This window comes from Corvus kubaryi, unplaced genomic scaffold, assembly GCF_017639235.1.
Source record: "Corvus kubaryi isolate FWS band 111438036 unplaced genomic scaffold, C.kubaryi_AGA036_p1.0 78, whole genome shotgun sequence".
Classification (NCBI taxonomy): Eukaryota; Metazoa; Chordata; class Aves; order Passeriformes; family Corvidae; genus Corvus; species Corvus kubaryi.
In genome coordinates, this window is record NW_024582065.1 from 9,039,061 (window position 1) to 9,065,332 (window position 26,272).

A 26,272-nucleotide genomic window follows, 5' to 3' on the forward strand; every position below is an offset into this window, starting at 1 on the left:
TTGTTCCCCCGCCGCAGGTAGGGCCGGGGCGGCGGGGCCGGGCTGGCCCCGGCCGGGCAGGGGGCGGCGGCGGGGCCGGGGCGGCGGCGGCGGGGCCGGGAGAGGCGGCGAACAAAAGCGCCGTGCAAAATGGAGCCAGCGGAGAAGGGCTGGACCCCCGCCCTCCCCGCCGCGCATCCCCCCGCCCGGCTGCCGGGGCTCCGGGGAGGCGGCATCGCCTCCCGCTGCCGCCGGCGGGGCGTGGGGAGGGAGCGGGGCTGCAGCCGGGGCCGGCGGGGAGCGCTGAGCAGGGCGTGGGGAAGGAGGGGAGCGGCGGAGGTGGCAGCGCGGGGGAGAGGCGGTTCTGTAAAGCACTTTCCCCTTCTCTCTGTCAGCTTTTGGGAGGATTCTCGTCCTGACTCGGTGGAGGTTCCTCTCCCTCTTGCCCCAGCCTCTCATTCCTCCTCGGCGCTCCAGCCCACCCAGGAGGGCATCAGTATCAGCCCTCTCCCGTGTGCCGGGGAAGTTGCTGACATGCCTGCCGCTGGGTCCCGGTGCACCGGCAGCGGCGGGGAGCCGGATTTAAAGGGGAATTGTGCTGCAGACAATGCACAGCAGCAGCATCTGGAGCAGCCCTGGGGACCGGAGCTCCGGTTTTGACATTGCTGCACACAGAGCACCAGCCGCAATGACAGCAGCTGCCTGGAGTGGCTGCAGGCAGCAGGCAGGAGCATGAAGTAGAGAGATCACTGCAGTGCTCAAGATGAACTCCTCTTTGGTTGGCAACCAGAGTGGCCGGCCCTTCTGTCTCCTGGCCATTAGCTATTTGGAGACCATCAATTTTTGCCTCCTGGAAGTGGTAATTATTGTGTTCCTCATGGTGCTGATTATTTCGGGCAACATTATTGTGATATTTGTCTTTCACTGTGCACCTCTGCTGAACCACCACACCACCAGCTACTTCATCCAGACTATGGCGTATGCTGACCTCCTGGTGGGCGTGAGCTGTCTGGTGCCTTCTTTGTCTCTGCTGCACTATCCTATTGTTTTAAGTGAGTCCTTGGTTTGCCAAATCTTTGGTTATGTGGTATCAGTGCTGAAGAGCGTCTCCATGGCCTCCCTGGCCTGCATCAGCATTGACAGATACATTGCCATCACGAAGCCGCTGACCTACAACACGCTGGTTACCCCGTGGAGGCTGCGAATCTGCATATTGACCATTTGGGTCTACTCCTGCCTGGTCTTCTTACCCTCCTTTCACTGGGGAAAGCCTGGATATCACGGGGATGTGTTCCAGTGGTGCGCCAGTTCCTGGAACACCGATCCCTATTTCACCCTCTTCATTGTGGTGATGCTCTATGCCCCGGCCGCTTTCATCGTCTGCTTCACCTACTTCAACATCTTCCGCATCTGCCAGCAGCACACCAAGGAGATCAACGAGCGGCGGGTGCGCTTCAGCTCCCAGGACGGGGAGGCTGGGGAGGCCCAGCCCTGCCCGGACAAGCGCTATGCCATGGTCCTCTTCCGCATCACCAGTGTCTTCTACATCCTGTGGTTGCCCTACATCATCTATTTCCTGCTGGAGAGCTCCAATGTCTATAGTAACCGCGTCGCATCCTTCTTGACCACTTGGCTTGCCATTAGCAACAGTTTCTGCAACTGTGTCATTTACAGTCTCTCCAACAGTGTCTTTCAGAAGGGGCTGAAGCGTCTCTCGGGGGCCATCTGTGCCTCATGTGCTAGACAGAGGGTAGCTAAGGACTCCTCTACCTCTAGGAGCAAAAGATCTTCCAATGGATGTCATGTCTAGGACGCCTGTCAGCTGGACTGGAAAGTGCAGGGACAATTGCGTAGATTGCAAAATAACTTAGATATGATTTTAAGATACCCAGATTTGCAAAAAGGTTTCTGAGAAATGCTGCTGACACAGAAGAATCAGGAGCACATATCGTTGTGGTTTCTCTTTAAAAAATGATTGCTGTGGAGGAGGCTGTGGAGTTTCACCTCCACATTAATTTTAAAGAATAAAGCTGTATCTTGACACTTACCTCTCCAGCTGGTGTGACTGAATGGAGTGGGTGTCTGAGAGCTTCGGCAAAATGTAGTCTTTCTTACAGCTTTACTGGGTTCTTTGGAAATTCGTGCTTCACATGTAAATGATAGATCTGAAGTGGAAATGTCACAGTCTATGGTATATTACAGGGATTTTTTTAATATATGCCAAAGTATATTGATACAACGTTCCAGCGTCAGAACAGAAGGGGCCAAACAATTTGTTTTTCAGTGCTACCTAGACAGGACTTGTAGAACAGAAGTGAACAATGTGACCATTTCAGTGTGAACTCTGTTAATGAGCCGTGAGTGCAGCGATGTGATCTGGGCAGTCATACTCTTAGGGCTGATCTGGCTTCCGTGCCCCATTCCCCTGGTAGGATGCATGTTTGGATCAGAGTGCGGCATCTGCGTTTTCCTGTTTGTTGTGAAGTAAGAAGAAAAACTTGGATCAGACCAAATTTAGCAGTTAAATAAAATGTGTTTTGATAAGCTAAGAGAAATACGTGTTGCTTTATGATACTAGAGTTGTGGCAGCCACTCAAGGATGATGCCAACATGTGAAAATTGTTCTCAAACCAGTGGAGAAATGCCACGGGTTTTTTATGTGGAAATTTTCTCAAGAACAACTTTAAAAATAACATGTCCCCCTTTTTTTTTAATCTAAATTCTTCTGATATTTTACATACTGGAACTTAAGGGGAAAGGAAAGAAAACAATTGTCTTCTAAACAGCTAAGGGAACTATGTTGTAAATTTAACTGTAGTATTTGAGTTATTCATAAGTGCACAGAGCTAAATCAGAGACATTTTTCTTTAGCCTTCATGGGATTAAAGATGGTTCAAATATAGCAGGAGCTAAATCCTGTTGGTGAAAGCGTATCTAACTGGTCAGGCAAAGGCAGTATCTGAGAAACCAAATCTCATTGACCAGAGCTTGTTCAAGCTAGCCTAGATTAAATGTTTTGAGTACTGTCATGCTGTTAAGAAGGCAGAATGGCCCCCAAGTTGCTGAGTTTTTCCTAAAGAATATCCTTGTCTTTTGACTGATGCCATTGTGGAAATGAAAGTGAACCAAGTATTGCTGTAGTGGTGGATTGCAGTGTCACCCTGTCCCTGGTGAGGGGCTGTCCCTCTGTCTCTCCTGTTCTGAGAGCAGGTTTTGCCCCCGACCATCTGCCTTCCATGTCCCTCCTTGTGCTTCCCGTCACTGCCTTGGGTTGCTGAGTGGGGAATTCCCTGAGCTCCTCTGGTACAGCTGGTGTGCTCTTAGTCACAGTGGGAATGAAAAAAGGGTAGGGAAAAATAATGTGATATTTTTAGAATTGGGGTAATTCTCTTGGCCAAAGGGAAGGCTCTGTTTTTGTTAATTGGTTTCAAGTCTATGTTTTTCTAGATCAAGATCATATTTTTAATACTCTGCCCTGTCCCTCCTGCAAAATCCCCCCTCCTCTCTGCTGTGCTGTGAGCCCTGGCCTCTCTATGCCTTGCCCCGGAGGATACCAGCTTGTCTCTGCCCCATCACATGCCACGATTGCTACAGCCTGGCCTTGCTGCCCATCCACATTTGCTCTAGTATGGTCTCATGGGGCTGCCAGTGAGGAAATGGGGAAGGAGAGAGAGAGCAGCAGGATGAAGCATTCCTGACGTGGCACGCTGGTACACTTGAGTTCCTCTCCTGGATGTGTGTGTACCTGTTCTGGGGAGCATGGGGCAGAGCCTCTTGCTGCTGCTGCCTCCTTCTCTTGGAGGGCCCTGGGGCAAAGCATGTAAGTGGCATCTTGGTCTGCTTCCAGCTATTTCATCCATAGTCCAAACCTCTCAAGATAAACATCCTCCTCAGTTCATCTGAAATTTTAAGAACACAGGTTGTCTAAACCCTGCTGCCTTCACGCCGCCGTTTCTTGCTCTCTTTGTAGCAAAGAGCAGAGCGTAGAGCCGGGGCTTGTGCTGGATCCTCGCAGACGCCCGGGGTGATTTGCTCGGCAGAGCCCTTGCAGTCGGAATTTTGGTTAGACACAGACAGCCATGGGGGCAGCACAGGGGTGGAGTGACTCATGTGTAAAAGAAGTGGGATAATAAGCTCACAGCACATCATGGCTGATTGTTCTCAGGCAGTCTGTGGGTACTATGGCAAAGGTGGGCTTTGGGGAACAATTCAAGGGCTTCAGTCCCTCATGTCAAAGTGTGTGTGTGTGGTATTTTTGGAACAGCCTCTCAGGTAAACTCCCAGTAGCTTTTCTCTGACTCTTCACCTTATCTAACATTTCTAAGTCTTTGAAATGATGCAGTGTATCACTGAAATAGCATTTGATTAAACTTAACAGAAGAGAGGAATCTGCTGGAGCCTAAAACCTTAGAAATGGCAGTTTCAGGTTTAAGTGGAAGCTGGAAAGCAAAGATTGTTGCTTTTGGTGTTTTTTATGGCTAAATAGACAGTTTAAATAGGAGCATTGTGTGCTAGTTTTTGATAATTTGGAAAGTTTTTGAAACTGGTAAGGGGTCTAAATCATGGCATAGAGATTTGACTGGAGCTGAAGCAGTTGCTACTTCAGCCCTGAGCCTGGAATTGCACTTGGAGCGTGGTGGCTGATCCAGATGCAGATGCATTCTTGCAGCTGTTGCTGCTTTGCAGCGAAGGTTCAGTTCTAACATTCCTGGTGGCCAGGCTGTTTTCAGTTGCCTTACTCATCTCCAAGTCTTCCTCAGTTCAGACATGTTCTGTAAGAGGTGAAAATCAGAATCTGGAAGTCTCCAAGAGATGAGGATGGAGAGGATTTGCAGCCAAATGATGCGTTCAAGTTTCATCCACTGTACAGACACTTTTAGTGTTGCCTCAGTAGCTTAGTTTTAGTGCCAAATATTTCTCTTTTTGTCTGTGTTAATTTATTGACATTTAAAAATTTTAAATTGTGTTTTTTCCCTCTAAGTTAATTTAATGTTGACGTAGTATGTGTAGTATGTGTTTAGCTGTTTTAAATATTTATAACATTTCAGTCTGTTGTCTTCAGTGAAATTGCAGGGAGCGAATTCTGTTCACTGTGCCAACAGTGAGAAATAATTTTGACAAACATTACTTTGTTTCTCAGCAGTGCATTGATCATCTTTTGTCATGCAACCAGCACAGGCATAGGAGTCCTTCCCATCACAGTCCCTGCTAGGAATGGTCAGGCAGCAAACTTTCCAGTTGGATCATTTTCATCCTTGCACATATGAAATGAATCCTCTCCTGGTGCTGTCTGTGTCTGGGTGCTTTGGAAATCAGTGGTGAGAGCATTGCACAGATAAATGCCACGCTGAGGAGAGGACAGAAATCAAATTGCATCTTCATAAAAATGGGGTTGTGATATGATTAAATGAACTAATTTTGGCGTTTCATCTCAGACTATAAATTTATTTTTTTATTAGAATTATCTGCCTCACTTTCAAATTAAGCTGCTGGAAGGTTCAATTTGCAGGATGCAATTCGGAAGCTTTTTTTAGTGCCATGGGAAGGATTTCTGTACTCAAAACCTCTCGGAAGGTGGTAATTTGCTTCATGTAGAAGTGTTTGTTGTTGTTTTTTTTTTTTTTTTAAGATTACTGGAAGTTTAGGTTGCGATTATGTCGTCATTTTCCAAATAGACTGGGGAAATATCTGTGAAATATTTTTTTTGTGATCTCAATCAAGGAACAGTATTTTTAAACTCAACAGAAATCTTCTGTGTGAAACAAAAGTTTTGCTATTATCTACTGTCAAATTTTTTTTAATTAAATGTTACCAGTTTCTACAGTCTTTATTTGTTGTTGGGGAGTTTGTACTTGTTTTTAAGTTTCTTATCGCTCAGAAATGTTTCTACTACTTGGAATTCTGACGTGGCTCAGTGTCAGAGTGCCAAGGGGCAGTTTTGGATATTTGTCACAAATCTTTGACAGGAAGAAAGGGGTACAAAGTACTGAGGCACAGAGAATTGCAAGAGACACAGAATTCCCAAGGGCATTGTTCCCTCCCGCTCATATAAAGGCTTTATGTGTGAGAATCCTAAATTTCAGTTTGTCTGTTCTGAAACAAAAGATTTCCAAGGCCCAGATGTGATACGAGATGGAAACACTCAGTGTGCAAATTCAGTGTGCAGAATTTTTGTTATTTATTGTGGTGTTCCCAAGTGCTGTGATGATCAAGGCAGTAACTCCATGAGTCAGGAAGTCTGAAACATTTCAGTCTGATCTTACTTCACATCAGGGTTTGAAGTTGACAGAACTTCTAATTCAGATTGGTGCTTCAAAAAGTATTTCTTAGGAACCAGAATGTCAGCATAGGAATCTGCCTTCAGACTATACAAACAAAAGACCCTTCTAAAATTTTTCTGATTCATCTGTTTTAGATAATTTTAATTTAGTAAGAGGAAGTGGAGGTTTTGGAGGGCTTTTTTTTGTTGTTTTAGCACGTGTTTGGTTTTGAGTTCTTGAAGCACCTGCTGAAACATTTGCCTGACTTGACCCTTATTTTATTGTTTGGTTTAGAAATGTTTCTTCTTCCCTTCCATGACTTTGCAGAATACGACCCATCCTTCCCATGGTGTCTTTCAAGATGAACTCGGATTTTAATCCAAGTTTATCTAAATGTTATCTTTAATATTCCTTATACAGAGAATGCTGTTGTGTGTATGGGGCTGTGGTCAGGCCAGACCTTGGGAGGCTGCAGCTGGTCAGGTTTTACAGACCATCAAAGCAAACAGCCCTTCTTCTGGGATGATGGGAGAATGTCCTATTTTCACTACAAAGAAGTGTGTTCTCCTGGCTTCTAGGGTGATGTCTCATTTCCAGTTGTTATTTCCATTATTGCGTGTGCATTGCAGAGGTAGTGCTTTGAAAGATGTTTCTGCACATAAGCAAAGGCATTTAATACTAAAGTTACATTTTTGGAAGGGGATAGGTCTCCATAATTAAAATTTAGTAAGCATAGTACCAGGTGCAGTTGTATTTAGAGAAAGAAACTGAAAGTTGTGGCCAATGGAAACAAAGAGAGGAAACCCACTGGAGGTCGGTCAAAACAATGGAGTATTTAATGGGGGTCATTTTCTTTACAATACACACTTTTTTTAAAAAGTGGAGTTTACCCTTCTTGCTTTTGCTTTGCTGCTCCCTGGAGGCAGCTCCTCTGAGCCTGGGGTCTCCCACACCCAGCCCAAAGGGATTCCCTGCGGACCTGGGGTGATGATCAGCCCCTCATTTGAGTTCAGGTAATGTCAGTCCGTGTCATGGTTATCTGTCTTAGGTGTTCCAGCCACAGGGTGGTAATCTGATGGGATATACTTTGTTTGGTCAGCTTTTCAAGTTTTTTTCCTGTGACATTGTTTTCTAGACAGGTGAAATGTTTGTTTATATAGGCAGCTTTGCTGGTGGTTCTCCACGCAATATTGAGTTCTGTTATCTGTCAGTTCTTACTCCTATTGCAGAGTGGGAAACAAGCCACAGTCCTTGTCTGCTCTGCAGGAATTCAGTGTGGCTGCAAATGGAGGTGTTTGTGGGTCTCACCCATATCCCATTTGCATCTCTTGAGCTTTAGCAGTTAATGAAAATGTTAGCAGAAGTGATGTTCCTGTGTCCTGGTCCAGGTTGTTTCTTTACAGCCTCAGATGTCCTTCAGCAATCTGTGCAGTCAGAACTGATCCTCAGGCTGGTGATTTCGTGGTTGTTTCAGCTGAGAAACAGAACTTGTTAAAGTCATCTTTGTTTTGTCCTGAAGCTGTTTTGGGGGAATGTTGCAATCCCTGAGCTGATCACAGGATGTGCAGGCTCTGCTCCAGGAGAGCCCAGGAGGCACCAGGTCCCTGTGGGACAGACCTGTTTGTGGGTTGGTAACCAGTAGCTTTATTTGCTGAGAAGTTTTTAGAAATGCTGAATGGATGCACATTGCATTAGATAATGATTAGCGTAGGGGTTTAGAGAGACACCCATGTTCGGAAGGGAGCGATCGGGGAATGCTCCACCTGCCTGTGCATGGGGCCTGAGGTGCAGCACGGGGGGTCGGAACAGAGCAGGGAGTCCAAACTTTCTGTTCTGACTTCTGTTTATGAATTTGTAAGATGAGGATAGTAATTTTGTAATTCAAAGCTTTGGCTTCTTTCTGATGGTCATTACTGGAGATCCTTTCATTAAAAGGTGAAATAAATTTGAGTGGCTCCTCATGAAGATGAACTCAGATCTTGCTGTGCATATGCGAGTCATTCTCAGTGTGACAGAGACCACGTGAATCAAGCAATCAAATGCTTAATAAACCAAGTCATTACTTTTATGGTAAATTGAAAAAAGTTCTTCTGGGATTTCATCTGTAAGTGAATCCTTGAAAATCAATAATTAGATTAGTAAAGGATGACATTTTAATATGCTGGCAGGAATATAGAGGGATTTGTCAGGGGAAGCAAAACTAGACTTTGCACTAAAGTGGCTTAGGTATATTTATCGTGCTAGTGATTCTGTGTGTGTGTGTGGAATCTTCGGACTATTTTAATATAACGTAAGGCTTTGAGCTTTAGCAAACTCAAGTTGCTCGTTTTATGGAGTTACATTAGTACCACACTGTGAAGTATTTTTAAATATTAGCATTACTGAGTATTAAAAGTATTTCATAAAACATTTTTTAAAACGTTTTCTGTAGATGCTGTCGAATGAATTGATGTTTAGTGTACAAAGAAACAAAACCTGAGGGCTGTAAGGTACCTGTATGTTTCTGATCACCTCGGTTTTTGAGGGGTTAGGTGTTTCTTGAGGTTAAATTGTCATTAAAATCTGCTAAAAATACTGATGCAGTTAATCCTCTCAGAGAACAGAAAGCAGCATTACCTCCAGTCATGCTTTTGAACTGTCTGAAAGGATTTACAGTCATTGTATTGTCTTGACAGACTCATGTCTTTAGAAATGCTGTACAGCACAGTCTTTTGCAAGTTCCTATGCTGATACATTTCTCTCCATATGTAACCTTTGAAATCTAGTTTCTATTGTTATTCTAGCATGTAAACACTAGATTCAATTTTGTATTCCTCTAATGAATGCAACAGGATGGAAACACGTTTGCAATTGCTAATGATGAGCTTTTTTACTGTTCTTAATACTCGTGGGTATGTCTTTTCTTCAGGGATTTCAAAACTGTATTCGTACCTTTTTAAATTGTTTTTTTCACATGCTGTTTACAATTAAACCACGAGCATGGGAGGCTGTGCGTGCATGTGCTTTTAGGTTGCTTTGCTGAACGAAATACAGTGGAGTGATCTTACTTTAAAACCTCTCTGTTGCCCAGAGCAGCTGTGGCTGCCCCGTCCCTGGAAGTGTCCAAGGCCGGGTTGGACGGGGCTTGGAGCAACTTGGGATAGTGGAAGGTGTCCCTGCCCATGGCAGGGGTTGGAACTGGATGATCTTTAAGGTCCATTCCAACCCAAACCACTCCATGGCTCTGTGATGCTCATTTTTTCTTGTGTCCCACCTGTCTCCTTACACCTTTCACAGTACCTGATATGGCAGAAGCCACCAGTGGGGTTATTCTGGTGTGTTCTGTGGAGATCTGACATTGTCAGAGGTCATTATAAGGAGTTTTGTTTGGGAGACAATCCAGCTCCTTACACAAGTAGTGTTCCAACTGGTAGTTTTTTCCTGAATGTCAGTGAAAAGGCCAAGAGTAGATAAAATCACAGGTGAGAATGTGTATGTGTGTGTCTGTAAGAACTTCGTGCACCTTTTAACGCTGGAAATTGTTTTGTATTGAAAGATGAGAAAGAGCTGTGAGTGTCGACCCCCTGCTAGGAAGAACTGCAAAGAAACCTCCACCAAAGCAGATTAGAAAAGCAAACAGGTGAATTAGAGGCAGTCTGACCCTCGAGACTCCCTAATTCTGGTTTAGTTCTGACACAGTGGGGACTGTCAGGGTGGGCTCCTCGATGGTCCTTGGCTCTGCTGGGTCTGCTCTGGCTCAAACAAGAAAAGGGTGTTCTCATGCACAAGGCAGCTGAGGAAGAGTTGATGTTGGATCTCCAGAATTACCTGTGTTGTGCCAACTCAGAACTGTTGTTAAAATACGGGGGAGAGGGGTTCTTCCACCCCATCATTTTAATAGACACTTCTGTAGCTGATTTTTCAACTACAACTAATAATAAGAAAAACTACAGTTGAGCCAAAAATGACAAATGTTACTTATTTAAAATAATACTTGCATATTTTTAATTATTAAATGGAACTAGATAAATTGGAAGCATGTAAATATCTGATTCTAAATCTTTGCATAATTATTTCCAAGAGGTAATTTTGCTATGAGCTATTAAAACTCCAAGAAATGTATTACTCACTTTTGAGATGGTGTGTACCCCAGCTGTGTCATACATCTCTTGGCTTGTTTCCTTTTTGCTGTAGATGTACATACATATATATATTTGTGTGCTGTGCAGCTGTACGGTCACTGCCATGTTAAATTGATTGCTTTCAAATAAGTATATCTGTGTATTTTACGTATGTGTGTGTATGTATCCCCAGACAAGCAGTTTAACACCGCAGTGGTTGTACAGCCACAGAGTTTAGGGCTTTGTACAATATGTAATTTTAAGAATGTCAATGTGGTTCTTAGCGGATTTTATAAACACTTTTCTGAATCTGTTATCAGCACTTCCCATCCTATGAGAAACTGCACATTTTTCAGTGATTTTTCCACTGGTTACATTTTTGTCTGCCATTTGTTCTGGATTGATGTAATCTTGATACTACTAAAATTTCAAGGGCTGTTGACGCATTTCACATAGCCTGGGATTGCCTGTTCTCCAAATATATGGATCATGCATCAACAGTACTAAGTAGCCTTACTGTTTTGCCTAAAAGCCTAGCTAATTTATTTAATAATCTCTCTTTAAAGAGAGGTCTCTGGAAGGGATGGCATATTTTAGGATGCTCCTTCTCTTTCAAGGGGAACTCGGAATTGACTAGCAGTACTTGTTGATCAGTGATATTATTGTAGCCAAAGGATGCATGGGTGGTTTAATAGGAAGTTTTTGCTTCAAGTTTCTTGACGAAATGTAGTGTTCTACAGAGCTGTGTGAAGAGTGTAGTTTTTTATTCTGAAATGCACTTGTACACTTTATTTGAAAGGTCTGAATGGATCATAAATACATTTAAGAAATAAATGATACGTCACATGTTTTCACGGCTTGTCTTGGATGACTTTTATGTAACTGTGCTGCTGAAGGTGTGTTCCCTGGCACTGGGTGGGGCTTTTTCCCTTGTCTTGATTGCTCTAAATAGTCTTGTAGTAAGTGCAGGAGCAGGAGAGCCTTCTAGCATGGTTTGTGTTTATGCTTTACCCATACATGCTGCAGGGCACTGTAGGCAAACTCCTCGCTTTAATTTTCCTGTGGGAAACTTGAGCCCTAAAAGGAAACGAACAGGACGAAAGGGCTGGATATCACATGGGATTCGCTTTTATTTTTAGAATTGCACTATATTGCCAAATTTGGCCTGAAACTATGCTGTATCAATGCACTATTGTATCCAATTGCAGTGTCTAACCAGTCCAAATTTGTCTAAATTATTCAGGTTTTTTACACAAATACTCTTTATCTGTGAGTGTCCTTGGTAAGTGCTGACTCCAGGTAACACATTCTGCAGGCAGCATTCCTTGTGGGAAGTTAACAAGTACATTACTCTGAAAGCGTGCTTTGTGTCACTTCCTTAAGGTCTCAGTAACAGGTGTAATTCCTCTTACCAAAACCTTCCCCAGTGGTTTGGGCAAAGACAAATGCAGGAAGTGTACTCTGTGTAAAAATGAATGTAAATATTGCTTAATAAAAGTAATTATGGGAATGCCATCAGCCTGCAAAATAGACCTGGTGGCACAGGATCCTGCTAACACTCAAAATAGCTGTTGAAAGACCATTTAATGTTTTTGAATGTACTTAAAACGTACAGATCTGCTCAAAATAACTTATCCCCATCGTGTAATATTACCCTTGCTGCTGCCATGAAAGCTGCAGAGAATTTTGGCTCTCTCTGCTTGTTGGATCTGCTGGAATCTGTCCCTGGTGCACTCCAGGGTGGCTTGTCCATGCCTTGCAGCAACACACCACGTGCTGATCCCACCCTGGGCAAAGCAAGGAAAATTCCACTGACGGATTGAGACTCCAGACCCTTCCCACAGTAATCTCTGACCGTGTGGCAGAATTCTTGCAGTCAGTGGGACCTTCCTAAGGAATAATTGGAATGTGGAAATGGATCCATTGTGGCAAGAGTGAGAGTCAGGCACAGTTTGGGTTGGTGGTGGGTGTGTCAGATAACTCACCCAGTGAGGAAAATTCCAGTTTGGAATCATTCTGCAGGTTGGGGCAGGAGGAACCCAAAGTTTGGTCCCCTCACCATTTCTCCATTTTTGTGGTGGTTCTGAAGCCAGCCTGTGTCCAGGTCAGGGTTTGTGTTATACCCCCAGGGGATTTTCTCCAGGAGCCTGGTTCGACAGAAGCTGATCTTTGGGTGATGAGCCGTTTCCAGCAGGCAGCTTCCTCTCTTTTCTGGAGGTTTCTTATTTCAATTTTTTTTGTCACAGATCTTGTCCTTTAGCAATTCTTTGCTGCTGCTTCTTCTTCATCCTTTTGGGTTTATGTAGGGGATTAGGAGGAATAAACCTGAGCTGCTGAAAACTGCAAGTAGATCAGCCCCAGCAGGAGGGAACTCCAGCTCTTCCATACCTTTAATTGTGCCTTAAGCTACAGAAAAAGCTTCTAAAGTAACACAGTCTCAGTCTGAATATGTTGATCAAGGCTGTAACTGCATGACATGGTTTGCAGATCCCAGGATGCTCCCTGGAAGATCATGAAAATACATGGAAAATGTCTTTTAAATGTGTCAGGTTTAGGAGGTGGGAGCCAATATGCTTTTATATGCAGCCTGACAGAATAAATGGGCTTTTCCCAGCTGGACTGCCTCCTGGTTTCCATAATTACTCACGTAGTTTCTGTTTAAATCAACTGGAGAGGAAGGCTTCAATATAACTTGCCTAATATTTTAAAGTGCATGAAAGAGGGGGAGGAAGGGCATATTGTGAGCCTGAGCATCTACATTTTCCTGCTTTCCTTCAGAGCAGTAAACTGTTATGAGAATTTTAATCTTCACTACACTTGCCTCAGTTCTCATGGCTGGTTTCCACTCTGTTTTCTTTATTACTTTCTTTTTCTTCCTGTCATTCTTAGCTTTCTATTTTTCAATCCCAGTTTGTGAAGGGTGTGGGTTCAGAAGGGTTTCCTTCAGTTTCCAGTCCCCTGAAAGCATGAGAAATTGCCCATTGAGCCAATTCTCACAGCAAGGTATAAAAATAGGAGTAAAGAAAAGGTTACACAATGCTTGGATTGCAGCAGTTTGTACTAATGGGGAGATTTCAAAGCCATGGTTTGAAAAACATTTTTTAAACCTTATCATTTCCGTTGATTTTTCTCTCCCCAAGCTGTGTTTCAGCTGCAGGAACTCACATTAGATTGCTTGAGGAATTGTACTGAGACACTGAAGTCAAGTGCTGACCAAGTCACGCAAAGCCAGGGAGGCCACTAATTAGTTCTTTTTAGCCATAATGAGTGATTTGTTTGAGAATCCTCTCTTAAGAGTTTCCAAGCAGATGCTTTGGTCTCTGCTGTTAAATAAGTGGCTTAAAAGGCAAGTGGATTTGAGATTATTTTGCCATTGCAGCAGAACACAGGTGACTCTCAGGAAACCCACTTGTGTGGTACCACAGATGCTGCTGGCAGTGGCCAGGACCTGTGCTCTTGGGGGTACTTCACTGGAATTCAGTCTTGCAAACTTGAAAGAAACTAAAAGTTATCATTAAGTTTGTATTCACATGTTTAAAGTTCTCAGAATTGTTTCTGAGCTTTGTCTTTCCCTGCTTGCTAAACCAGCCGAAGTTGACAGCCAGCCATTCACATAATTGACTTAAAAGGTGCATATTTATATGAAATTTACTGAGCATTGGATTTTGTTTGTTTCTTATTTCCTTATAATGAGACAGACCTCTTTAGCATGTTAATTATTATCATTTGGAGTGCTGAACAGTACTTTTGTTATAATTTCCAAAACAATCTGGTCTTGATTCTAATAGCAGCATAATGCTTTCCTAATGAAATGTCTGTGTTAAGCCCCAGAGAGGAGCATTAACCTTGGATTAAAATCAGAAGAGAAAATGAAGCATGCTGTGGTCATTTTGTTGTTGTTTGCAAAATCATTTTGTGAAGAAAAAGAGCTACAAGCTGTATTGAATGTTCTTTACACTGATTACATCATGAACTTTTTTTATTATCTTTTACTTCTAACCTTTTTTCCATTTGCCTAACAGAAACATGGATTATTTGGATAGATTAAACCCCTTTTTCTTACTGTTCAGCTTTCCAAATGTCCAAGGCATCTGAAACTGATGGCGTCAGAGTGATGTAGAGAACAAAGTTGCATCTTCCTCATGCTGAAATCCCAGCTCATACAGGACCAGTCCTTGCATTCCCTCATGTTTTCCTGTATGACACTCTCTAGGGCTCACACTCATCTACTTTCTCTAGTTCAGTTCTGAGGAGGGGATGACGAGTGGTTCCTCAAGCTGAACCTCAGGGACAGCATTTTGGACAGCTGCTGCTTACGGCTGACTGTGACTGCTGCAGTTGTGGGATAACAGGAATGTGCCTGGGCAGTGCTGGCATTCAGGAGTCTCTGGGGGATGGCTGCATCTGCCCTGCCCTGGCCTGGAACGTGTGTGCTTGTGTGTACTCCTTCTGCCACTCTGTGAGCTCCCCAGATGTGCTGAGGTACCCGAAACTATCCCAGCTGTGGTCTGCAGCTGCCAGCTCTGCTGGGGTACACTGGGTTTTGTTAAATTTAGAACAGTGCAGAGAACCCAGTGCTAATCTCCCAAGTCTCAGTCCTAGCATGTTGTAGTTTATATTCTTTTGATGTGTTTTAATTTGCATATTATTTTCTTTTTCTATTAGGAGTCTCCACAAGACAGTGCCATCACCCGAGACATCAATCGAACGTTCCCTGCTCATGATTATTTCAAAGATACTGGGGGAGATGGCCAGGACTCCCTGTACAAAATATGCAAGGTATTCTTTAAATTCTTCTAGGCTGGTTTTGGTAACTTGTATTCAACATCAGCAGCAGTGTGACTGTTGGCTGAGAAGAAGGGGGATGTGTTACCATTATCTGTCACAGAGACAGCCACTGGCACCAGGCTCAGGCTGGTCTCCATTGTAGCTGTTGGGCTGGTTCTGGTTATTCACACAGGAGACCTAAAGCCTTTCTGGATTCCTCTGCACTGAAGTGTTTGGTGCAAAGACTTCACATCATTCCTGACCTGTCAGCCCGGATGAAGCAGGACAGATTATGTAACTGGAGATGACTGTGTACCTCCATCAAGGTTATAAAGCCATAGGCATGCACTGAAGCTGATTATTAAAAGGAAGAAATCAGCAAAAACGGGCAGCTCCGTGTATTCAGGTGTCTCAGCTGGAATGGTTTAAGCTTCCAGCACTTTCTTTTGAACTCCTAGTATTTCTTCCTCTTCCTAATGTCCCTGTGGCACCTGTTTAGAGATAAAAGCACTCAGATAAGTGGTTTAATAGGCTGCAGCAACCTTGGTGCATCACTGTAACCAGCCACTGTATGCCTCTGTATGTCCCAGTTTGGTTCTCATACAGGTTTTCCCTTTGTTTGAATGGCAGTGGCTGCACTCCATCCATGACAGTTGTATGGAGCTGTGTTCAATGCAGTGTTCTGTTTCATTTGTGTTTGTAGCTGGAGACTGGTACAAGTAAAGTCTTGATTTCTTCTTCTAGGCCTACTCTGTGTATGATGAAGAGATTGGCTACTGCCAAGGCCAGTCCTTTCTTGCTGCTGTGCTGCTGTTACATGTAAGTGGTGGGTTTACCCTCAGTTGTTTTAGATTTAAGAATAAGTATTGCTGCACATGTCTAGAGCAGCATGTCTTCTGAGCTAATAGGGCCACAGGGCACACATCCACTTATATGTTGGTCAGTAATAAAGTGATTTTAGACAGGGAAGAGTACACTGTTTAAAACTTACTGTGGTGTTTATAAGGACTCAGTGTTCATGCCCCTGTGTTCCTGTTCTAGGACCCCTTCCATTCAGGCTTGTACTCACGAGCAGTAGTAGGCATGGAATTTGTGTATAAGACAACACTGTAAATGTTTTTGTTACAGGGTTTCAAGGTCAGATTTAAGCTTTTTTAAAGATGTTTCTATTGGAATCAGTCAGGAATACAGATGGTGTTTGCCATGTCCTGTGTACACAGAAGAGTATTTAGGACATTGAAGGGATGTCAGTTCATTAGGTCTCAGTGCAGACTGTGCTGCCTGTGGGCTGTTGTCTTGTAGGTCCTTGTGCTTCTTGGTTTGAGAGGTTAGGGAAGGATACAATAATACCTTCATATTTTTAAAAGAAACTGTATTATGCTTTTTTAAACTTAATTGCTGTTGATATAAGTGATCTCATCGGTGTAATATCCTTTAATTGCTGGTGTGTTCAGAAGCTAGAGAGAGATTTATGGTTGTCAGGAGCAAAAGTCTTAGATTCACTGATGCTTGGGAAATACAAGAGCATTAGAAATCTGTATTTATGTATTTATAGACTGTTCCATTTTAAAGTAACGTCTGCTTTTTGTCAGTGTTTCTGTTGCAAGGGTAGTTGGAACTGCAGAGTACGTGAACCCAGTAGTTCTTTGAGGTTTCTTTTCCCCAGCTGCTTTCAGCGATGTTGCTGCCACAGAGGGCTGAGCATGAAGAGTTCTCTGCAGTCTTTGGTGGAAAAGGAAGTCTGGCCTTCAGGGGAGGATTTTCCATACTGTTGTAAAGTCAGGGGAGTATACAGAAGAGATTGTAAACTCCATTCTTGTGAAACAAAAGCCAAGTGATTAATGATAACAACTTTTTAGTTCTTTGTAACTGTAATCTGAAGTATTTCCTAGATGAGCAATTAATTCTTTATTTCCTCACTGAATCAGATGGAGAAGGGCAACACTTCCTGCTACAAAACCAAATGCTTTTACTGAAACAGATGTGCTTTCTTTTAGCTTTTCATTGTCATGTGTCCCTTGCCTTAGAGAGATTCACTCTCAAGACTGAGCCATGTGTTATTCCAGAGTTCTCTCTTTAACAATACTTGTGGCTTCTGGGAATAATGTATGCATTTTAAAAAAACTAAATTTCAAATAAGTTTCTTTTTATTTGATTCTCTTTGAAGTCAGCCTTTGGAGTGTGGCTGCTAGGGAAAATAAATAATAAAAACAAATCTTGCAGAAAAGGAAATTAAGTTTCTGCAAGTCCTTCACTACTAGTTTGGAATGTTTCAGCAAAGTTTTCTGTTTTAATAAACTCCATCTGCAGATTAATAATAGAATACTTGAGATGGATGTTTTGTCCTTTATAGGAACCAGCAATTGACCTAAAGTCAGACTTCTCAACAGAAATATAAAAACTGAATTTTAAGGGCAGGGAAAAATGTCAAAACACTGATGAGCTTTGAGTGTTTCTTCAGTTTTTGGCAGGAAAGGGATACTGAAATTTCCCAAACCAGTGCTGAGTTGTGAGATGTGGAACTTCTGTTAGCAGTTACTGGTTTCTCTTACTCGTGTAATCTAATAAATAAACATCAAATGTAATAATGTCATTGAAAAAGGTAAATAGGTTGTTAAGAATAAGGGAAAGATCCTGTTTAACATCCTCTAGTAATGCTTCTTCTGCCTTATTTACATAGATGACAAAGGGTTAGGCTGGCCAAAATCTGTAAGATTGAGATTCTGATGAGTTTTGGAATAAAGACATTGGAGAAACTGCTTTGGTCTTGATGTCTGGAAGATGTATTTTTAGTTGAATGATTGAGAGGTGGCTTATTCCACTGAAATGCCATTTGCAACACTAAGCCTCATTTTGTGTGTTAGTACTCTTGTTTACATATAAACTGGGTTAAAAAGTAGTGGCAATTCAGCCTTTCAGTCAGAGGGAGAAGGGAGGTACAGGCAGATTGAGCTGATGTGAAAGGTTTTAATGCTCGGTGCTGAATCCACTTTCCTGTCTCACAGATGCCTGAGGAGCAAGCTTTCAGTGTTCTGGTCAAAATCATGTTTGATTATGGACTCAGGGAACTTTTCAAACAAAACTTTGAAGATTTGCACTGCAAGTTCTATCAGCTGGAGCGCCTCATGCAGGTGGGGGGCTCACACGAGGAGGGTGAACGGACCCGAGCCTGCAGTTCAGCTCTGGCTGTTTCTCGTGGGGGAATGGTGTTTGTAACCTGTGAGTAAGGGTGGAGAGCGAGCACCATCCCAGGGGTTCTAGCAGAGGTCTCGGGAGCAGTGTGGTGCTGCTGGCAGGGCCTGGGAAGGCAGATGTGCCTGACAGCTGCAGTGGCTCTGCTGTGGCTCTGGTGTCAGCACAGCCACTGCCAGGTCCTACTGAGGCAAACTCCAGGTCCTGCTGGGCATCCACCCCGGGACAAGCCTTTGGCATCCTTGGGAGGCCCCCAGGCCCGTTCCTGTCAGGCCTGGTGGATGCAGGACGTGCACCGATGGTCACTCTACCCAACTTCCTTCTGTAATTTGGGGGTTCAGCTACAGTTCCAAAATAGCCCAAATTGACTCTCAGTGCTTCTGTGTGTTTTACTCTTAGGAATACATTCCTGATCTGTATAACCACTTTCTGGACATCAGCCTTGAAGCACACATGTATGCTTCCCAGTGGTTCCTGACCCTGTTCACTGCAAAATTCCCTCTCTACATGGTCTTCCATATTATTGACTTACTCCTATGTGAGGTATGTGTTCTAACTGGAGACTCACACAGCTTCCAGCTTTTGACAGTTTGTCACTATCTTGGTTCATGTCCTTGTTACTATCTGTTCTCTCAGAGCAAGGCGTGTGATATTTTTATGTAGAAGTGTTACATTTCTGCAATGACAAAGATTCTCAGCATTTTAAAGAAACAAATTAGGAATCAATAGCTATAGAAAAGATTATAATCTCCTATTTCCTATGGCACTGGTGAATCTATGTGAGAAGACTCCATAAAGTGGGATGAGAGCTGATTGACAAATATGTGGGTTCCTCTGTTCTTAAGTCACATTATACACAACGATAACCTTTTTTTTCCCTATAATATTATTGCATGGAGGCCATGGTGTATAAAATGGCCCAGATAACTCTCATGGTGGTAATCAACAAGCTTGGAGCTCTTTGTCCTGGAAAAGTTGAGGTCTCTCTATATTTCACAGCTTATATTTAGAGAGCAAAATTCTTTATGTTGAGACGTTGTCTGTAATCATGTTTAGAACACTGTATGTGGTGCTATGTGGGTAAGCAGTGTAATTACAGTCAGCACTTATTACCATCAGTGAACAAATCCCATTTTGTACTGAAGCATCCTTGAGTTATTTAATGATTTGCTGGGTAACTTTATGCATCCATTCTTCTTGGATCTGCACTTGTTCCTATGAAGTGGCCAATTTCCTGCCTTTCCTTGACTGAAGGGTTTCAGCATTCACAAACCTCCTGGTCAATGTTTTTGCCCTTTCCCTGTGTCTGCTGCTTGCTTTGTCTGTGTGCCAGTGGAATAGAAGGCAGCAGATGGCATGGAGAAAATCAGTTCTGTTTGTTTAGAAACACATTTTCAATTCATAAATAGTAAATGTGCTCACAGGGAAGTTTTAAGGGGTTTTTCATCATTTTAAAGTAATAGTGGAAGAATAAGTTGGTGGGAAGAAGAAAGGCAGGATCTTGAAATAAGATGAGCAATGTGTCATGATTATGAGTGGGACCCCTGAAGAAGGTGTGAGCTACTCCTGACTGCAGAACTGTTTGTATTTAATTGGACAATATAAATAGAACACTTCTAAGGAGTAGAGGCAAAATAGATGTCGTGGGACTCTGTCCTAAAGTGAGTCACTTTCTTTTCATTACATGAATTATCCCAGTTTGTGAAGACCAGAATTTAATATAATGGTGTATATATTCCTGCATTTGAATCAGTGTTTTTAGAAGTTGCTGTATGAAAATTAAATTATCTTGAGCTGACCAACTACTCATTAAGAAATAAAATAAAGTGCACAGCATAATTTCAGAGCTTCAGACTGCTAAGAAGGCAGTAAAACTGGTGTTGATTGTTTTGCTCTCTACAATGACTCTCCAGTAAAGATACTTTGCCAGTTGTTTGCAAAGTCTTTGTGCTTTTGATTTATATTTGTTATTTTTTTCACAGAAACTAGACAAACAACAAAACTCACCAAACAAATTCATGTCCCAGCTTGTAAATACTGAGAAATTAATTTATTTTGTCATTATATTTTCTTTCCAGGGAATAAGTGTTATCTTCAATGTTGCACTGGGATTGTTAAAAGTGAGTATACAACGTTACACTGTGGTTTAAGCATCTTCATGCACTGTGTGAAAATTAACATGCCTTTTACAAAAATATGTTGGTTTTCTTGAGATGCTAACAACTGCCTGTGGTACCTGTGCTGTAATGTGGCATGTCCTGTGCAGCACAGTGCTTTTTTTGGGGGGTGGAACAGAAGGTTGCAGAAACAGAAACACTCTTTGCAGAAGGTTAAGAAGCAGTGATGTTACTGGAGCTTTCCAAAGCTGTTGTTGCTTTATTGTCTCTGGGATTTCAATAACTGTACAAAATTGGCTTTTTCTGGTGTTTCTTTCCTTGTCTCCAGACTACCAAGGATGATTTGTTGCTGACTGACTTTGAAGGGGCTTTAAAGTTCTTCCGTGTGCAGCTGCCCAAGCGGTACCGCTCTGAGGAGAACGCCAAGAAGCTGATGGAGCTGGCCTGCAACATGAAGGTGAGCTGGGAGGGGCTGCTGCAGGCTCAGCCTGGGAGCAGCTCCTGGCTCCAGCTGCAGGCTCAGCCTGGGAGCAGCTCCTGGCTCCAGCTGCAGGCTCAGCCTGGGAGCAGCTCCTGGCTCCAGCTGCAGCCGGCAACCCCTTATCCAAGGGCAAGTGCAGGTTAATTGGCTATGATCATGGAGATTAATTCTGAGTCAAATGCACTGACATTTTTCAAAGTGTCCTTAAATTCCTTTGAGGAATCCTTTGTAGTGTCAGTGTGGAAGTACACAACTTCCCTGGTGTGTTAACATTCCAGACATTTTGTGATCCAGGTGTAGTAGCAGTGTGGATACCAGTATTCTGCACAGAGTTCAAGCATATCTTGTGTGCAACTAGTGTAGAAATTACAGAATTATCAAGGATAAAGCTGTTTTATCTCTCTAATCATTTAGCTGGAGCCACAGATTAAATGTTCCACATGCACCTGGTTCACATCATCCTAACTGAGTGCATTTGCCTTTTATGTTTCCAAATAACAACTTATTCCTCTTCCCACTCTGCCAAAATTCCCTGTGTTCCCAGTGCTGTGTGGAGTGCCACAAGCAGTCTCTGAGTGGACATGGCAAGGCTGCCCCTGGCTTCCTGGAGTGCTGGATGTTTTGGGGGCATTAAAGGGGAGGTTGTGGAGGAAGCGCTGCTGGGCTCGGAACAGAACACTTCTGTATCACCTCCTTGGATGGGAGTGCTGCACATAATTGCGTCCCTTGACCTAAAATATAAGTCCTTCGCTGTCAGTAGAAATCTCCAGCTCTGTATTTGGAAGTGTTTCTTTGAGCATAAAAGGGTCTGATGTCAAAATAAATAATTTATAGGAAGGGAGAAGTAGCCTGGGTAAGGCATTGTGATTAGAACAGCATTCTGCTGGAAAGGAGGTCAGGAAGTCATCAGCTGGAGACAACACCAGATTGTTAAAGTCACTTCTCAGTGTTCCCATCAAGTCATAGAATCACAGAATGGTTTGTGTTGGAAGGGACCTTAAAGCCCATCTTGTTTCACCCCCTGCCAGGGTGGAAGGACAGGGACACCTTCCACTATCCCAGGTTGCTCCAAGCGCCATCCAGCCTGGGATGGGGATGGGGAGTTCACAACCTCTCTCAGAAGCACATGTTAGCTGAGCTGCTGCTGCCTCCTGTGCCCCTGAAAAAAGGTGGTGGGACATCAGTGCTCATTTCTGCAAACCCAGAATCCCTGCTGACTTCCCCAGGCCTCCCATGCCCAGAATTTGTGACAATGACAAATCTGCTCAAGATCACCTAAAAAAGGCAAAATTGGCTTAATGCACTTGAAAAATGGAAGATAAAAATGCAGTGGTGTGCCTGCCTTCCTTTCTTCTGGCATGGTGGATGCCTCACTTGTCAAGATCTAACTTTACGTAGCAGGAGGTTTGGGGTGTGAAACCCCAAAATTTGGGCAGTGTTTGAGCAGGGGCAGAGCAGTGAAATAATCTCCTCAAGTTACCGACTCCATTGTCAGTGAAGGGTTAATTCTCTGAGTGGATGTCTGGAGTGCAAGAATAACTCCTGCAGTTGTGGTGTGGTTGGACTGACTCCAGGTAAATGGTTGGCATCTCCAAAGAAATGTTCCCCCGAGAGCAGGGAGGTGTTTCTGATCAGCTCTCACTAGAGGGAGCTTGGCCACCGCTTTCTGCAGCTCCTTCCAAGGAAGGCTGTTAACGATAAAACCAGACTTCAGGGAAACCAAACACGTTTTCCATTCTGCCTGTCATTTATGCATGTAAAATTCAACCTGTTTCTCAGAAAAGAGTTTTTAAAGAGGAAGTCTTAGCTACAGCTTTTACATTTATTTGGTTTACTGAGATAATAATAAATGTTTAGGTGCAACTTTTAATGCTAGAGATTTCATTTAGGTGCATAATGTCTTGCATGTGAAATGCTCACAGTGATCTTGGCGTGGTCTGTGTTGCTAAACCATTGTGACCTGTGACACAGGTGACACCAGGAAGATGCTGGTCAGGATCTATTACAGCTTCCCTCGCGTTCCCTGTCCCTGCAGGACTTGAACACGGGGCGCAAAATACTGAATTCAACATCACCTTTCTGTCCCTTCTCACAGAAGGGGAACCTGGGGGCCTGTGAGAGTGGCTTTGCTGGTGCTGTGTGTGTCAGAGCCAAGGACAGAGCACTTGTGCCTCTGAGGTGCTGCTGCTTGCCCAGACACCTTGGCAGCTCAGGGATGGGGCTGTTTTCTGCTGAGCTTGAGTGACACTGGCAGAAATGTCAGCTGAGCCTGCACTTGCCCTTTCAACATTTACAGTCTCATGTAAAGTAAACCAAATACTTCTGTGTGATGATAAATGTTACAGCTGAAAAAGCAGCTGTAGAAGGCTCAGCATCAGGCCAGTCCAAAACTGAACCACGTCTCGCAGGGTTCTGTTCTGCTGAAGCTCTGCAGTGTGTGGAGCACCAGGGAGCTGTGCAGCACCAAGGGGGAGCTCGGGCAGGATGCTCTGGGTGGCTTTTGAAACCTTCCCTGTATTCCACAAAAGGATAAAAGGAAAAGGCTGCTGTCATTATATTGAGTGGAACCGAGTTTTTGACCATCCCTGAGGGTTTGACACTCAGAACTGGCTGAAGCCATGAGCTGTGCTTTGTAGAAGGCAGGAGTTGCCTGAAGCTTGTTCCATAATCCTGTGTGTGTTGTGTTCTTCTATCAATGTTCTGGGCAGGAACTAATGGGCTGCTTTAATTTAGATTAGCCAGAAGAAGCTGAAGAAATATGAAAAAGAGTATCATACCATGAGAGAGCAGCAAGCTCAACAGGAGGACCCTATAGAAAGATTTGAGGTAAGGCTTTACCTTCTCCAGTCTGATTTAACAAACAGGAAGTTGCTACTTGAACTCTTTTTTTTGAGCTGGTTTTGTTTTCTGACCAATTTGGATGCAACAGGGGCATCAGCTCAATGAACGTGAAGGGAATGCCTCTGTATTGGCAACGTTAATCAGGATGGGGTTGTTGTGAGCCCAGCTGTGCAAGAAAATGAATAGGATGAATTTTATTTGGGCTTATAGAACTGTTTCAGTAGAGCCTGTTTAACGTGCTGATTGCACCACAAGCCATGAACAGAAAGGAAATGCCTGACTGATTCTAACTCTGCCTTCCATGATGATAATCCCACCTTTACTCCTCTTCCTAATTTCAAATGATGTATATTGCCCTAAGCATATAATTTTATATATAGTTTATTTATCAAATAAATGTAATACAGGGATAAATTACACATGTAAAGTTATGTATGCATATACCTACCACAATAACACACACAGAGAGACATATATACAACAAATTCATGTATTTTAATCAGTTTTATGTAAACCTTCTTTAGTATCCATCTGTGTGCTAGGAGTTGTAACAGGAAGGAGAAAATAGAGTATTTTTCCCAGAATTCTCCTCTCTTACCTGTTTGCAGCATGTAAATTCAATTTTGAGCCTAGAAAAGCAGTACTTGTAGGAAACTCCTGGCAAGGTATCAATGGCAGAATGATACCCTACTATTGCAGGCTTCACAAACATTTCTGTAGCTCAACAACTAATGGCTGAGCAGAGTTATTCATACTTGGTGTCTTCTCAAGGCTAATCCTGTATTTATTTTACCTTTACACTATGGCTGGCTAGTTCTGTTCCAGGGAATTTCATGGAGGTAGAACTGTCTGTGCTTACTGGAGATGCACGGTGGGCATTTGTGTGTGAGCACAGGAAGCTCTGTGTGTCAGAGGCAATCCCTGGGCAGCCTTTCCCTGACAGCCACTTTGTGTCCCCGCAGCGCGAGAACCGGCGCCTGCAGGAAGCCAACATGAGACTGGAGCAGGAGAACGACGACCTCGCCCACGAGCTGGTCACCAGCAAGATTGCGCTGAGGAAGGACTTGGACAATGTAAGACATGTCCTCATGCTGTGTAGGGCAGACAAGGGATAATTCCTTGTTCCTCCTCTCACTGGAGAGGAGATACATGGAGTACTTCTTTTGTGTGGGACAGGATTCCTTCCTCCACATCCTTATTGCACATGGACAAGTATAGGCCTGTGGCAGAGGTCCATGGGAAAAACAGGAGTGCTGACTGAAATACTCATTACCCTGAAAAGCATTCAGAATAACTGCAGGGAAAGGAGAGCCTGTACTTGAGTAGTTACTTTCTCTTCTCTAAAGAAGTCTAGCAGGAGCTGTGTCAAGTCTTTGAACCATCACAGAGATCATGACATGGATGCTGGACTGTGTTTTCCTGGGATTTTTATGAATACAATTTCATAGCAGACAGGCTTTGCAAAGTGCCTGATAAACTTGAAAGTCTGTCTGGCTCTGCATGGATCAGGTTCTCAGGTACCTCAGGCAACTCTGAAAATGTTGCTGTGGTTTCCATTTGGCTTGTTGGAATGTGCCCGTATGAACTCATCCTGGGATGTTTCCAGATCAGTAGAGCTCTCAGGAGGAAACTTCAGGTTTGCTTTGTGTTACAGGAATTTTTTTTCAGCTTGCTGTCCCACTCCCTTCTTTACATATTCAGTTGTGGGAGATCTTACTAGGATATGCTTTTTCTTTTTTTCCAGGACATGCAGAGACAGAAAGGTACTGGCATTTCTAGCACAGGGGAGGCTAGAACACATTTAGTCTGTCTGCTTGGGGAGATGAGGGGAAGAGTTCAAGTGCTCATGTTTTGCCATTCTTGTTCTGTACCAAGATAAGTGCATTTCTGAAATCTCAAAGGAAAATGACTTCTGAAAGTTGTACAGTGCAGGAGCTGACAGGCTTTAAAATGTTTCACTGGATGTGCCTCAGACAATTTAAGGTTTCCCACGGTCTCCTGGAAACTTGCTGTTGGAAAACTATTCATAGTAAATGTTGATGCCAGTGGGTGAATGTTGCTCTTAATGAGGTTTGGTTTATGACTTTTGGGTTTATTACCTCTCCTGTTCTTAGGTGTTAAAATGTGAATCATAGAAGTATGTTCCAGAAGCAGGTTTTCACCACACATTGGTATGTTCACCTCCTCTTACCTGGGCTTTTTCCCTTCATTAGTGAAGCTTCCAGAAGCTCCACACTGATGATAGCCCAGCAGTGGCACTCAGGGGGTGCACTCCAGCAAAAATTGTCCTGAAGAAGCTTTTTCTATCAGTTTTTAACTGTTGTTTGTGACTGCTTGAGCCTGCATGAGACACGGTGATACTTTTACATTGTTTTTTTAAATGGAGAGCTGGGAGAGGAACAAAATTAAGCAAAATTGATATGCTTCATTTGATATATAATAGTCTTGTATTCAAGGGTGGTAAATGATGTTGGCAGCACTTGGGTTATCCCCTGGAGGAGATAGGTAGGTTTGATCCTACTTTAGGACACGATA

General features: G+C 43.4%; 2 protein-coding genes across 4 annotated transcripts in view; both read left to right on the plus strand.

Annotated features, from left to right (window-relative positions):
• The window catches only part of GPR21 (G protein-coupled receptor 21), a 9,715-nt gene extending 491 nt beyond the window's left edge, over positions 1-9,224 (plus strand). Inside the window, exons 1-2 of one of the 2 annotated variants that reach the window (XM_042052501.1) lie at positions 1-17; positions 375-9,224. In XM_042052501.1, coding sequence (XP_041908435.1) covers positions 743-1,789 — 1,047 coding nt within the window. In that variant the 5' untranslated portion in view covers positions 1-17; positions 375-742 and the 3' untranslated portion in view covers positions 1,790-9,224. Of the gene's footprint in view, positions 18-369 lie in introns of both variants that reach the window. The other variant, XM_042052500.1, reaches the window with a different exon arrangement.
• Positions 1-26,272, plus strand: part of RABGAP1 (RAB GTPase activating protein 1) — a 63,360-nt gene that overhangs the window by 31,088 nt on the left and 6,000 nt on the right. For both annotated transcript variants that reach the window (XM_042052488.1, XM_042052489.1), the window contains 8 exons: positions 15,005-15,118; positions 15,851-15,925; positions 18,112-18,237; positions 18,698-18,841; positions 20,377-20,418; positions 20,744-20,872; positions 23,630-23,722; positions 24,700-24,810. In XM_042052488.1, the coding sequence (XP_041908422.1) occupies positions 15,005-15,118; positions 15,851-15,925; positions 18,112-18,237; positions 18,698-18,841; positions 20,377-20,418; positions 20,744-20,872; positions 23,630-23,722; positions 24,700-24,810 (834 nt within the window). The remainder of the gene's footprint in view (positions 1-15,004; positions 15,119-15,850; positions 15,926-18,111; positions 18,238-18,697; positions 18,842-20,376; positions 20,419-20,743; positions 20,873-23,629; positions 23,723-24,699; positions 24,811-26,272) is intronic.